General features: G+C 37.5%; 2 protein-coding genes across 3 annotated transcripts in view; both read right to left on the bottom strand.

Annotated features, from left to right (window-relative positions):
* LOC144452326 (glycerol-3-phosphate phosphatase-like) overlaps positions 1-3,147 on the bottom strand; it is a 7,319-nt gene extending 4,172 nt beyond the window's left edge. The window contains exons 1-5 of one of the 2 annotated variants that reach the window (XM_078143401.1): positions 3,072-3,147; positions 2,389-2,523; positions 1,872-1,948; positions 1,351-1,443; positions 87-227 (exon numbers count right to left, since the gene is read on the bottom strand). In XM_078143401.1, coding sequence (XP_077999527.1) covers positions 87-227; positions 1,351-1,443; positions 1,872-1,948; positions 2,389-2,503 — 426 coding nt within the window. In that variant the 5' untranslated portion in view covers positions 2,504-2,523; positions 3,072-3,147. Of the gene's footprint in view, positions 1-86; positions 228-1,350; positions 1,444-1,871; positions 1,949-2,388; positions 2,524-2,720; positions 2,852-3,071 lie in introns of those variants that run through there. The other variant, XM_078143400.1, reaches the window with a different exon arrangement.
* Positions 3,148-7,226: 4,079 nt separating this feature from the next.
* LOC144452075 (sulfotransferase 1B1-like) lies at positions 7,227-14,034 on the bottom strand. Its single transcript, XM_078143086.1, has 7 exons — positions 13,869-14,034; positions 12,802-12,925; positions 11,090-11,300; positions 10,336-10,465; positions 9,228-9,322; positions 8,154-8,331; positions 7,227-7,333 (listed from the first exon to the last, which is right to left on the bottom strand). The coding sequence occupies exons 1-7, from the start codon at positions 14,032-14,034 to the stop codon at positions 7,227-7,229; spliced, it is 1,011 nt and encodes a 336-aa protein (XP_077999212.1).
* Positions 14,035-14,262: the final 228 nt, after the last annotated feature.

Here is a 14,262-nt window from a genome sequence, read left to right as displayed (position 1 = left end):
TGGCTCAAGATTAAATATCGAGATTAAATAAACTCTAATAATAATAAAACACAAATATACACAAAACAATGTATTCAATTTCTTACTCCTAATCCGATATATTGAATTCCCGCCAATTCTAATTCTTCAGCCAATCCGACACTGCCAACCAGGTAAACTTTACCCTCAAATGTTACACTATGTTTAAGGTAGGCGGCAGCTGCGAAGGACGTGCACACAATCTCCTCCTAGCACCAGGAAACAAAAAAATAAAACTGAGACAATACAGTGCGCATGCGTGAGTTGTATTCTTTCATTCAAATGTTAAGTAGTCGCACTTACTAAGCAGAAGCATATTTGCTGAGTGACCAAATTTCTATAAACATCCCACAAATGTACAATTTGGACTGTCTATTTCAAAACTGTTTACACATGGACATCAATCCAATGTAAACAGTGCCACAAAAAACTAGTGGAGGAGGTAATTGACATTTCATATGGACGTTTAGTGTATTTTTCACTACAGGGTAAAACTAATCAGCAAAAATTGCAAAACGTTATAAAACAAAATTGAAAGAAAAGTATTTAAAGCAAAGTGGCCATATGGATGAGGATTGGGTATTTATTTTGGATTTTTAATTTATAAATCAATTTTAACATGGCTTCCTAATTGAAAAATCAAATATGAAACAACATATGCAAAGTCCTCGGTTGTAACTCAATAAATTGCAGAAGATTGCTAAATATGTAAAATCTTTGTTATTGTACACGCAATAATAAACCTTTTATACACTTTTGAGCTGTTTGCACTGAATTGAGTTACAAACACAGCCTTGGTCTATGTTGTTTCACATTGATTTTTCAACTAGGAAGCCATGATAAAATTGTTTAATAAATTAAAAATCCAAAATAAATACCCAATCCTCATCCATATGACCACTTTTTAAATGAAGAAACACCAATGATCCAATTTGAAAGAACTGTTCCTTCAGATGCTCTTTATAATCAGATTCATACTGTATTACTATTATTATTATTTGTTTGTTGTTGTTGTTGTTGTTGTTTTAAATCATAAATATTATAATTCCCAGAGGAATACACGGACATAACCCATCATAATACGATCACTCACTGCAATAATAATAATAATAATAATAATATAATAATAATAATAAACAATTATATAGCGCCGTATATCCACAACAGTGCTCATAGGCGCTTCACATTTGAAATAAATCAAAAGCTACTGCAATTACAAGTATGGCTGTAAAAAAAATGGCAACGTTATAATGATTTAAAATGATTTAAAGAGTACATCTAAATCGACTAAATCTAAATAAATGATTTTTTAATGTAATTTTACCACCATACCTCCTTTGCTTGAAATCCAAGTTTAATTAATTCCTGTAAGATTTGTTTCCTTGATTTGGTGTTCGTGTTTGTAACAAAAAAAATCTTCTTGCCCTGCAACGTAACAACATTATTGTGGAAAACGAAAGAACTTGAAAGGAGATGCAACCTATGATTCAAACAACGAGGGCGCTGTTACGAATTGAATTGAACGTCACCGTACATTTTCCTTTTCTTCACATATATGTATGTACCGAACATCGCGATTGTGTATGACGTCGATCCTTCACTCTTGGTAAGTAAGTAGTCACTTCAAGCGCGGTCATTAATAACCTTGTAGATAACAGTCTTACCAAGGGAGGTCATGTGATTCGTATTTAGTCAATGACAGCTTTTGTAGTAAGGTTGAAGCGTAAATGGCATCAGATGACTATTTCAATCATTCTCATTGCTCCGAGCTTGCAGATATAATGTCCACATAATCCCAACTATAGCAATATATAGACGTGTCCGGTTCTGTTTGCAGACACTTAGACACTTACCCTTTTGCGTAATTTTTCCAACGCTTCAGTTGCACCAGGCACAGGGTGTTTGGAGGACGACCCTTTCCATATGACCCCTAAACATAAAACAAATGGCAAACGTTAATCGTAGTTGCCAAAAAATCTTCATCGATCATCCCACCTATCTTAACCCGATTTAGAAGACACGTTTAGTTCGTCACTTTACACCGCGGCAGGTTTTTTTTCAGCAGTACTACAACTCGTAAAATAATATTGTTATCAGATAAATATTGAAGCCATGTATCCACGCGACATTTTATTGTGACGAAAGTACTTCGATTTGTTGGTCAGTGGCTGATCTCATTCGTCGATAGAAATCCTGAGTTTTAAAATGGCAAATTTTACCTGCAGTGGGAATCAAGAACGGCTTGACTAGCACTAATGTCTGTGATGGCACAAGACCCTGTATTAGTCACTGATTCTTAGGCATACCTCACTCTCACACAGAACTAACGTTGATGGCGTAAAACTACAGCACAAGTCACCGATAACTCACCCTCACAATCACACAGGACTGTGTCAATGGAGGCTATGAAGTGAGGCATTAACTCTGACGTCAGTTCCATACAGCAAGCCTTTGTCATCTCACCTAGACCTGTACATTCCACCATTGTTGCAATTCAAGTTACCTCTTTGAATAAAATAATATTAGTAACATGTTATGAAATAAATTGATGCAACTAAACACACACACACACACATACACACACACACACGCACGCGCGCACACACACACACACACACACACACGGTGAATCAAATGTAGTTTCTGACGAGATTTTCAGCTACTGTCCGACTGTCCAAGGTGAAGTACTAGTACTCCGTTACCTTCTAATTCTATCGATATCATCATGTGGCGTTATGTTATTCGAAGTCCATGCACATATACAGCTTCAGTAACATATAAAACCTGGTCTTCCCGATCCAAAGACGTCAGCTAATCCCACTGAAACAGCAATGGCTAATGAAGAGGTCACAAGGGGGTTTTCCGAACTTAATTCACGTGGTGTGAAGAGAAAGAGAGGCCAGTATACGTATGAACATTACAGCGCCGAAATACGAGCAGAAATCGGGAAGTTTGCAGCAGAAAATGGCAATATTAAAGCAGTTAGACGATATTCGACATCACTTGGTAGAAAAATCAGCGAAAGTACGGTCCGATCAATGAAAACAGCCTACCTCAAACAACGACAGAAATCCAACTTTGAGCCACTTACAGCCCTCCCTTATGCAGAACGTTGGCGGCCCCTGCTGTTAGATGACCTTGATGATCGCGTCCAATCATACGCCCTCAACTGTATATGTCAACAGCGTGAGAGACTCTGGTGGTATCGTAAACAAAAACATAGTAGTGGCTGCTGCTCGTGATATCGTCATGCAGAACAACCGAGGCCTTCTGAAAGAATTTGGCGGTCCGATCGAAGTAACCCGCACATGGTCCGAGTCACTCCTTCGGCGGATGGGATTCGTTAAACGTAAAGGCGCGAAGGCGGCAAAGAAACTACCGAACAACTTCCAGGAAGTGAAAGCAGAATTTCTTCAGCGCATCACCGATGTCATCGCCACTGAAGCCATACCACCACAGTTAGTCATAAACTTCGACCAGTCTGGAGTTCACATCGTATATTTGTATCCTGGCAACTATCTACCTACTTATTCATTTGCTGTGCACCGGATTTTTTTTTTTAACTCGCACTAGTAATCAGTGGAAGCTTGAAGCATCAGGCCATTTAGAAAAGAACAACTCAACTTCTCTGATATTTTACGAAAAACAAAACAAAAAACAAGCCAACCTACCTTACTCTGACTATAAAATGTTTGACCGCTGGTAAACCCATATACACGACCTTGTTATTGGTTGGAGTTCAAGCAGCGAGTCATTCTGTCATGTCTGTCAGATCATGGAAGTTATACTTCCATGGTCAGATTGAAATTCAAATGGCTAGTAATATGTTATGTAACGATTTGACAATGCACCGTGCATTACCGTGCATGTTATTATTCGACGAGTATAAAGTTGGCGTCAGATTCAGATTCAGGTAGCGTCATATTCAGCGTCAGATTCAGCGTCAGATCCGAAGACATCCGACAGACTCAATCATCTGTCAGATTGAAATTCAAATGGCTAGTAATATGTTATGTAACGATTTACAATGTACCGTGCATGTTAATACGAGTATAAAGTTGGCGTCAACTTTCATCAAAAGGATGTGAAGCGGAATCTTTCCCTGTAGTCTCAACAGTATTATTTCAAGTTTGATTGAGTCTGTCGGATGTCTTCGGATCTGACGCTGAATCTGACGCTCAATATGACGCTAGCTGAATCTGAATCTGAATCTTACGCCAACTTTATACTCGTTAATTATCCACAAATCAGAATCTACGATATTTGCATAGTGGAAAAAACTTGCCAAAGTTGATGCGCTTGTTGTGTTTTTATTAAAAGCATAATTAAATAGCAGTGAATATACTCGAGGATACTCGGTAGAGGTCATACTCACAGACACTCGAATCAATCTGTATGACTAAAAAAAAATGTATAGCAAAATTTATTTATTTACTATACATTTTTTAAAAAAAATCATACAGATTGATTCGATTGCCTGTAGTCACACTAGTCTAGTTCCTGACGACCGTGTTCCGATTTTACACGACGTTATGAGATAACTTCGTGTAAAATCGGAACACGGTCGTCAGGAGCTAGACTAAGGTCATACCTCCACCAACGTCCAATATAGTCTAGCTGCTAGACCTCGGATGTTCTTCCGATACAATACGACACACGACCGAACACCGCTAACATATCGTATCGGAAGAAAGCCCGAACGTCAAGCAGCAAGACTACGTCCAATACGGTCTCAGCTTTCATTCTCATAAGGCAGTTAGACTATGATGTCATGTTTTACTATTACAACTATTTAAGGTCTACTAAACTATATTGATATAAAATCTAAACTTGGGGTGGACTATCCGATTTCTATATTCTAACTATATTTCCATCATCTGATTCAGGATTATTCTGCCTGATCAGAGGGGTTTGATTCACACATAATCTTTTAAATCGTTCTGGTTTCTTCACAACTGTTCCGTCCGCTTCTTGTTGTTACAATATTCTTTGCGTTGCCAGTTGTAGACTTTGTAAACTCAGGTGTTCACGTGTTTGCCTTGGAATAGATATCCGTTCCAAATTACAGACCAATTATTATCAAAATTCTCGATTTATTGTCGCGATATAGTCAAAAGTTGTATCTTTCCATTTGCATTGATGAAAGGGTGCGTTTGAGCTCGAGCACGGCATGCAGCGCGTCAGCTGTCGCGAGCGCACTAAGCGTCGATTTTGCACCATGATCACGTTCCATTCATGTTGGCAACAGATAAAGCATTATAGACTAAATCTATCCTTATATTTTCTTTTTCTTTTATTCTTGTTTTGGAGTCTTCCATATTTATATAAACTTTTTATGCGATTATGGGAGACCGTCTGGGAATACCATGTGCTGTAGACTTTTTAGTTTTTAATCACATACATTCTTAATTCGACGCCACACTCATTCGTTTGGGCAAAACCCCATCGGCGTTGGCACTCGAATCATTATGTATGATTTAAAAAGAAATATGTATGTAAATAAGACTTATTTACATAGATATATTTTTAAAAATCATACACAATGATTCGAGTGCCTGTGGCTGTAAATAATATGTTTTATTACACCTTGATGTACTGCATACTTGTAAAAATACCAATGGGTTTATTGCATCTGTATTTTACGACAGTTTTACGGTTCCAATCAACTTTGGATAAAAAATAGAAAAGTACCCGGAAGTTAGTAAACCAAACAGTCCTTGGGCCTGGTGTGTTTACAAACTGCTGTGTTTGAATTTACAATGCCTTCTAATATGTTAACTCACAAATGGCGACCGGTTCATATTTTAATAATAACTTCAATTTTAATTCTACTTGTCTTTCCCTTTTTTTGCAGAATGATGTGCAGCGGAATGATGTTACATCTTTCTAAATAGTGATTAAAATCAAACACACACAAAAAAAATTTGATGAGTTTCACATTTTTGAATACCTTATACGAGATATGTAGTTTCATTTTGAGAATAGGAAAGAATAAAGTATGATTAACAGCATTTCTTGAAACTGTGTCACGTGTGTTTGGACGTTAAGACATCGTCGTAAACCACAGCCTCTTTTACGGCACTATCCATGGACACCTGTTGCTGTTGACAATACAAAGAAACTGACATTTTTCATCTCTTACGTAATAAGTCCGACGTTTTTACCCTACAAACAGTCCCAACTAGATGCCGATCTGAAATATTGAAATAGGATGAGTGAGGCGCCCTCACTGTCACACATCATCTCTAATCCTGTGGAGTCTTTAAAAATTTGTCAAAAACTTTATTCGTGAGGCGATGAAACACAAAATTTCGGGTATCAGATAACACCACAGGCAAGAGATAAGCAAAACATTGACGGGTATGGTTTCGGAGTGTTAATAGGGGCATTGCAGGCTCGGTAATCATCTTTAGTAGTTTAAAAAGGTTTCTTTTGTTCAAACAAAGGCCGAACGTTACCGAGAATTCCGTGATTTGCTCTTCTCAGAGCTTCGGGAATCATCGGTGTTGCTGTGGCAAGCAAAGACCGATCGTTCCCGAAGAGCAAATCACGGAATTCTCGGTAACCTTCGGCGTATGTTAGAACAAAAGATAGCCTTGCAAACTACCAGGGACGATTACCGAGCTTGTGATCCCCCTAATAACACCTAGGCCCAATAGCAATTCTAATTTCATTAGAGTTTAGTTGGTTCTAAATTGATTTATTATTAACAAACACACTAAAAACGATCAAACGAGTAAGACTGCTGACCAATGTAGATATGGTTGAATTGTAAATGTGTTTAATTGTATTATGAGAATATAAACTTTATTTGAAACGTTGTCATAACTACTATGCCAGAAATATCATTACTGTCAGGAGACGATAATTTAATTTATCTTCAACACAAAATTCAATCCCTGGATCTCACTTTAGTCTCCCCATATCAGTGGAGTCATTACATGGACTCAACATTCATTTGTTCGGGGACAACTTTTTCTATAGCTGTCCCAGGTAAGTTCCTCATACCTGAAGTCAAATCCTTAGCCGAACTACGCCCTCAACTTTATTATTGTGGACAATTTTCGGTTGTTGTTTTTTTAAATTGACACTGCGATCACACAGCTTCTTCTTCTTGACTTATCACAAACATTTCACACGATGTCAAAATATTTTTTTTAATTGCGCAAGAGAAATTTCCAAAAAAAAAGCCTTCAAGGCAAGTGGTATCAGAATTCAAAGGTTAGACCAGAGTCTTTCATCTTTGTGGCGTACAACTCATCAAACTCGGCATTTTCTGCTACTGTGAAATGGTTCTGCCAGTCGCCGACGACACCTAATATAAGAAAAATAAAAGTTAACAAATCGTTACCTTTTTCAGAAGCAATATGTATGCTATTAGTTTTCTTTCCAACATTCGGATGAAATTCGATGTTTTTGATCAAACGTTTTCTAAAACTTTGTTTAACAAAATAGTCGTTGTGTGTGCATCAGTTACAGTCACTTCTGGGAGGCCTAAAATTGTTTGGTTCCGGTTACCCGACCCCACGTAGTTTTTCACGCCGACCCTAAACTTTTTTATGTATTCGAGAAAAAAATAATAAAATCGCGAAAATTGTGAAGTCTCGCAAGAAATAGTGGATGCGGAAACTGACATCAACTTAAAAAGACAATATAAAACTGTTCTTCTAATCTGTAATGGCTGTAAATCTGATGAGAAGAAACCAATAACACAGAGACCATATGGAAAACAATGGAAAACATAACTACCTAAACTAGACACTCACATACGAAAAAAAAATATATACAATAAATAAAATGAATAATCTACCTACCCCACCTATTCTAAAATTGAGCATAATTGGAACCACACAATTTCAATGGGAGGCAAGTGATCGGCTCTCGTCCGCGGTTGACGCCAACTGAGCGGAGTGGTCACGTCAAGTTAGTGTAGGGGCGGTTAGTGTATTAGCGAGAGAGGGATGTTTGGCAAAGAAAATGTTAAACAATATCCCTTCCACAAGTTCACCAAGAATAGAATCGTAAGAGAAAGTGAAAGACGAGGCAGGGTAAGAACTTTACAAGTATATGCCAGTGATATAAATATGTAAAAGTTCTTCTAAAGTTTCTTAACATAATTACGTATTTTTACGAACCCTTTCTCATAAATTTGGCTTTTCTGGTATCAAAGATTAGGAAGAACTTTTCCATGTTGACGCTATCATTTTTCTTCATGTTTTCGAAACTGCAAAAATCTAGGATTTTGTCGACGGTTTCCTCGGATAACGTCTTGTCTAGAAATGCTGCGAGATCTTTTATTGTTTTCCTTGGATCCTGGAAATTCAAGATACAATGATGGAATTAAACGGATTTATGGCCACATGTCATAACGCCCAAGACCGTTGAGGGCGCACTGACATGACGTAGCTCACAGTCCAGAAGTGTTTATTTGTAAGTTACAGGTTTGACCATAGCGAGGACTTTCTAAAAGATAGCACATTTTCTGATTAATTCATTATGCAGCCCAAATATTTTATATTCATGTTGAGAAACCAATATCGACATTTTTGATCGTGGTATCAGCGAGGAGAGACGAACATAGTAGAAGTCTGTCAGACAACCGAATGTTAATCGAGAATAGAAAATACTGATATACCAGCTACGTCGACATGAAATCGAATAGGGCTTTCTAAAATTTGCCATGGTGGCGCTCTACTTCCTGTCTATGTGTACCTTGGGGGTATACATGGTATAGGTTACTCGGTTAATCATAGAACACTGCTGCTTTCCTCGATGTCTGAACAATACGAAAAACATCCCTGATTTACACGCCTACAGAATACAATAGGGACAACTCTCTTAAGAAACGGTACTATGAGGTGATGATACCCCAATTTGAGCGAGGGTGCAATATTCTCAATTTCCTGTTTGCAGTCTGCAATGGCCTATTAAGAGTGTATCCTAATTTATTCTACGTGTATTCTAATTTATTCTAATTTATTCTAATTTAGCCCAAGCTTCTGACTGACCTCTAGCTAGGCGAGTGATATTGATATTTAGTTAATCAGTGCGTCATAGTTAATTAATTCAACGTCATTTCTTACGATCAATCCTAACTAGTGCAATAGAACAAAGGTTCAAACTCCATTGCGTAGAATGTAGAAAAAACAAACAAACAAACAAACAAACAAACAAACAAACAAATTCAAACGATTAATTCAACAAATTACCTTTTTCATGTCTTCATACTTAAGAAAACAAACGTTGTCTCTGTCTGCCTGTTTCTCCCAAGCTAACACGTGATCAAACCAATCTCCATACGGAACTGTAAACAAAGAACGATTAAAATTCGTATACAAATGGCAAACAAAACAAACTGAAAGAGAAAAAAGTGATGATGACGTACAGACAGAATCGCTCGATATTGACGCAAAAACATTGTCGTAAATGAAGCTACCGACCTCTTTACGGCACTGTCGTTGTGTCACTAGCTAGAATCTACATTATGAAAGGGGGGTCAAATAGGTGATAACATTCGCACTGTTTCTTGTAATATTGTACAGAATATTTAATACAAACTTCTTGTCATTGATTGGGAAGGTATGATATTAACAGTACTCGTGCCCTTTAATGCTAACGAGAAAGCAAAAAACGACCAAAGATAGATAAATTGAGTACGTGCATAAAAATATCACCTTTGCCGTTGAATTTGAGATCATAATAAGTTACACTGCTTTTTCTTTCCATATACAGGATGGTATAAAGAATATATGCGTGACTTGATAATTTGGAAATTGTTGGTAGCATTTTTAGCTGTTTATCTGAGAAACATCGGATACAATTCAGAAACCAATGGCATCAGATCACACATCTAGCCTTAGGGGAAGGGGTATAGGGACTGGAAGTTCCTAGCTTTGTTTATTTCTCACAGTACCTTGCCCCAGTGACTAGCAGGCCACCTAAGCTAAATTTACAAATTCTTGTGGTTATACGATTAGGGTAGGTGAAAATGAGTTTTCTGGGTCCCATACACACAGAGAAATGTAGCTAAGATAAAAAAACGTTGTCTTTGACTTATATAGCGCTCTCTCTCTCTCTCTCTCTCTCTCTCTCCCTCCCCCTCCCTCCCTCCCTCCCTCCCCCTCTCTCTCTGTCTCTCTCTCCCCCCTCCCTCCCTCCCTCCCTCCCTCCCTCCCTCCCCCCCTCTCTCTCTCTCTGTCTCTCTGTGTCTCTCTGACTCTGACTCTATCTCTCTCTCTCTCTCTGTCTCTCTCTCTCTGTCTGTCTCTCTCTCTGTCTCTCTGTCTCTCTCTGTCTCTCTGTCTCTCTTATACTCACGTTGCTTTTTCATCGCCATTTTATAAAACTCGGACCAGGGTTTATCGTAGAAACCATGATACCAGTTATTGATGTGGAAATAGTAGTAAGAGACGAGAGTGTCCTTTGGGTTCCTAGCTACGTATACGATCTAAAATTGAGAAGAAAACAAATGCAGTGCACCAAAGTCGTGTTTTAGTATACCACAAGAGGGCGACCTACAATCTCAAGTGTGCACAGCTTTCCAGAGGCCGAATAAGAACTAAGTCTATATCTTATCATGGGGATCATTATATTACTGAGTGTAGCAAAGTAATATCAGTTTGTACATGCATATAGCGCCCCCACCCATCGTCAAATCACCTGATCACTCTAGAGTATTTGCCTCATTTTAACATCCATGTAAACTCTTCAGACTGCCATGAAGAGCCTTCCCTTGTATCGCTTCTCATAATAATATTTACAACTTACTATCAAAACCGATGGTCAGATGCTAAGGACTATGGGATTATCTGTAACTACAGTTATACCTAATCTGGGGCAATCGATAGAATATCGGATTTGGTACATTATTTGTGGACACAAAGACTTTTTCAAGATTGGTTATCACCATTTTCCCATAATGCACCCTTCCATATATTCATCTCAAATGGCTAGTTTGCGCATGTTCTTGTGCATGACACTTTCCAGCAAATGTATCTGCCAATGAGAGTTCAGCTGAGAAAGTGATAACGCCTTTTTCGCTCAATACTCAAATCAAAGGTTTCCAACCTACCCTTGATTTCTTAGTCATTGCTTGCTTCGGAAAAAATCTATACGGCAAGTGAGATTTGACTACACGTGGCGATGGCCTCGTATTAAGGCATTCTATCCCATCACTCGCCAATACTTCGGCTTCTTTCGGCCAAATTTGTAAATAGTACAATATCGATTTTGGAATAAACCAATCCGTGAATCTGATAAAAGGAAGCACAAATGTCTTCGCCCTGAAAAACAAACATAGGTAACGAGGTGAAAATACAATGAGTTATACAGTGCTGCAGCAGGGCCGGCATTTCTGACGTCATATATATATATATATATATATATATATATATATATATATATATATATATATATATATATATATATATATATATATATATATATATATATATATATATATATATATCAAATTCTTCCTTAGAGTCTCAGGAATATGGAAATCCATGATGACAGAGCCAAAATTTATTACAAATTAAGTTGGAGCACAATATGTAACATGGTGTAGGAAGACTCAAACCAACATTTGTTGGGATAAAATAAAAATACTATGTGTTGTGTTTGTGGATCATATTAAAGTTTTAATGTGTTTATGTTGAATATGTATATGTTTTTGTGTGTGATATGTATTAGCCGACACAAAAGAACCATTTCCTCCAAATTATATTCGTGCTACCATGGAAACGACCCTCTTTTGTGCCAAAATCATATTTTGTTTTCCTGTAGCTCAGCAATGAAAACCTGGAGTGTCACGTAATGTTTTGCAGGACACCTTTATCCTGACAATAATGTAAAGTTACTATATATCAAATTCTTTGTTAAAGATTTCATGTAAGAAATATTTATATGTACCACATTTCAGACAAGAATATATGCCATTGTAGAAAAGATTTTTTTCTTCCATCACAATCCAAAACACAATGACCCCCCCCCCATCCACAATTTTAAAAACAGCATGACCTCCCCCTACTGCCAATTTCAAAAACAGGGTGACCCCCTACAAATCCACACACCCGCCGAAGAAACTGTCCGGTCCCTAACAACGTTGCTATATTCCCGTACTGGTGTACTTTAGACTCTTGGCAGACCAGAATAGTTAGTTAAACCTTCTGGCAACCCGAGTCCACTATGGGATTATTAATCTTGACATTTCAACTGCATACAGCTACAACGCATTTCAAAATAATGTTCAGCTTCTGTTTGATACAACTACACAGATCTCAGTAAGAAACTGCATATGCTATACTTTAATAGCAATTTATAAATTTGTTCCTACATTTTGTCTAAATGAAATAATTTCACCATTTAAATAAACGTACTGCAACAAGACGCAGACGCGGGCACCAATGTTTTGACGTCTGCATTTGATGTCTGTATGGTGACGCCTCAGTTCATATCATTTAGACAAAATGTAGCAAGAAACTGTATTCATTCAATCTTGCTGTAGCAGGTGCAGTTTGTTATTGATTTCTGTGTGGTTGTATCAAATAGAAGCTGAACGGTATTTTGATATCCGCTGTATGTGAATCTCAAGTCTTTTTATGGCGTTGTAGCTCTAACCACTGAAATGCCACAGAGCATTGCCTACACTACATACACAGATGATACATACAGAAAATATTTACCAAGGAGATGAAATTTTATACAACATTATAATTTCATTAGGTTATATATATTTCCCCAATTACTATCGAGACTGCAGTGTGATTCTGTCTTTTTACTTACCGTTGCACAAAGTCCATCCACAGTTCCAGTATTGGCACCCTGGCCATTTGGGCCATGCTCACATTGTACTCTGTGTCGGCATTATTCAAAATAAGTGAAACAATCTCAATAGCCCATGTCGTACCTACATAAGACACAGGAACGGTACTAAACATAACCATAAACACCCAGCTAGTATTGTCAGCATCTGTGCTGTTACTAGCACTTACAGCCCGTTTTATGTTACCTTTCAGCGGTTCTGTTTGATACAACCATGCAGGAACTAAACTATACATGTTCTACACCACGATAACAAGATCGGATGTCTTGCTACATTTTGTCTAAATTATGAACTCAACCATTTAAACGTATTGCAACTAGATGCAGACACTTTGGCGCCAATGTTTTGACGACATTTTGGTGTCTGAATACAAGTTAGTTCATTAATAGACAAAATGTAGCAAGAAACTGTATTCATTTAATATTGTTATCTTAAAGTGTAGCATGAGAAATGTCTTATTTTCATATTAGATATCAAATAGTTCAACTTAGGATAAGAAACTAAATTAGTTTGGGGGTGCGGGGCGGGGGAGTGAACCATTTTACAATAACGATTTTACTTTTAATGGATCGTTTACCCTGAAACACAAACATTTTTTAAAAAAAAACTTGCTATAAATAGTAAATGCATGGCACTAAAATACAGTAACGTGTCAATGAAAGAACTATTTTTTTCCTCACAACATCCCGGCTTTGTATTCCTACATACTGGCTTTGTATTCATAGCACTACACACTACTACATACTGGCTTTGTATTCATAGCATTACATACTACTACATACTGGCTTTGTATTCATAACACTACATACTACTATACATACTGGCTTTGTAGTCATAGCACTACATAGCACTACATACTGATTTGAAATTCATTGTGTTGTCTGAAGCAATTTTCACTTTTTCCCAATTAAGTTAGAAGGGAGAGGGGGTCTGAGGCCTAACTAAAAGAAGTTAGTTTTTTTATTCTACATTGAACTATTGATCTCGCCCTGAGCAATCTCTGAGCTGCAATGCACCCAGCTCTCACCTGATTTGGGGTACGTCACAATGAAGACATCATCATCCCTACATTCAAAGTTCCTCACTGCATCTGTTACATCTTGTCGTACGTAGCCTGGGAATACAACACCATCACGAGTAAACTGTCCTGGTAAATTGGCAGGTGACTTCAATAACTCATCTTGGTCAGCCATTGTTGACCTCGTTCAAAACACGGTGTCGAAGTTTAGTTAATATTTCAACCCCCGTTTATGATACATCAAGTGTGTAGCCATCGTGTGTATCTAAGGTGATACGAGTACACGCTCATATCCTATACCTTCGACCTCGCTGACATAAAAAGATAAGAAAGTAAAACAAAAACAAACAAACAAAGGGGTACGTTAAATGCATGCTAAATGTATGTTACGTTAGTTTGTCTA

This window comes from Glandiceps talaboti, chromosome 22 (assembly GCF_964340395.1).
Source record: "Glandiceps talaboti chromosome 22, keGlaTala1.1, whole genome shotgun sequence".
NCBI classification, from domain to species: domain Eukaryota; kingdom Metazoa; phylum Hemichordata; class Enteropneusta; family Spengelidae; genus Glandiceps; species Glandiceps talaboti.
This window is presented reverse-complemented; position numbering and strand designations above follow the sequence as displayed.

What these genes read in the sequence shown, in the direction of transcription:
- LOC144452075 (XM_078143086.1), bottom strand. Translation starts at nt 14,034, where the DNA reads ATGGCTGACCAAGATGAGTTATTGAAGTCACCTGCCAATTTACCAGGA. An exon ending in TGTGACGTACCCCAAATCAG is followed by an intron (nt 12,926 to 13,868) that starts GTGAGAGCTGGG and finishes TGTCTTATGTAG; the next exon opens with GTACGACATGGGCTATTGAG. An exon ending in TGGATGGACTTTGTGCAACG is followed by an intron (nt 11,301 to 12,801) that starts GTAAGTAAAAAG and finishes TTTGTTTTTCAG; the next exon opens with GGCGAAGACATTTGTGCTTC.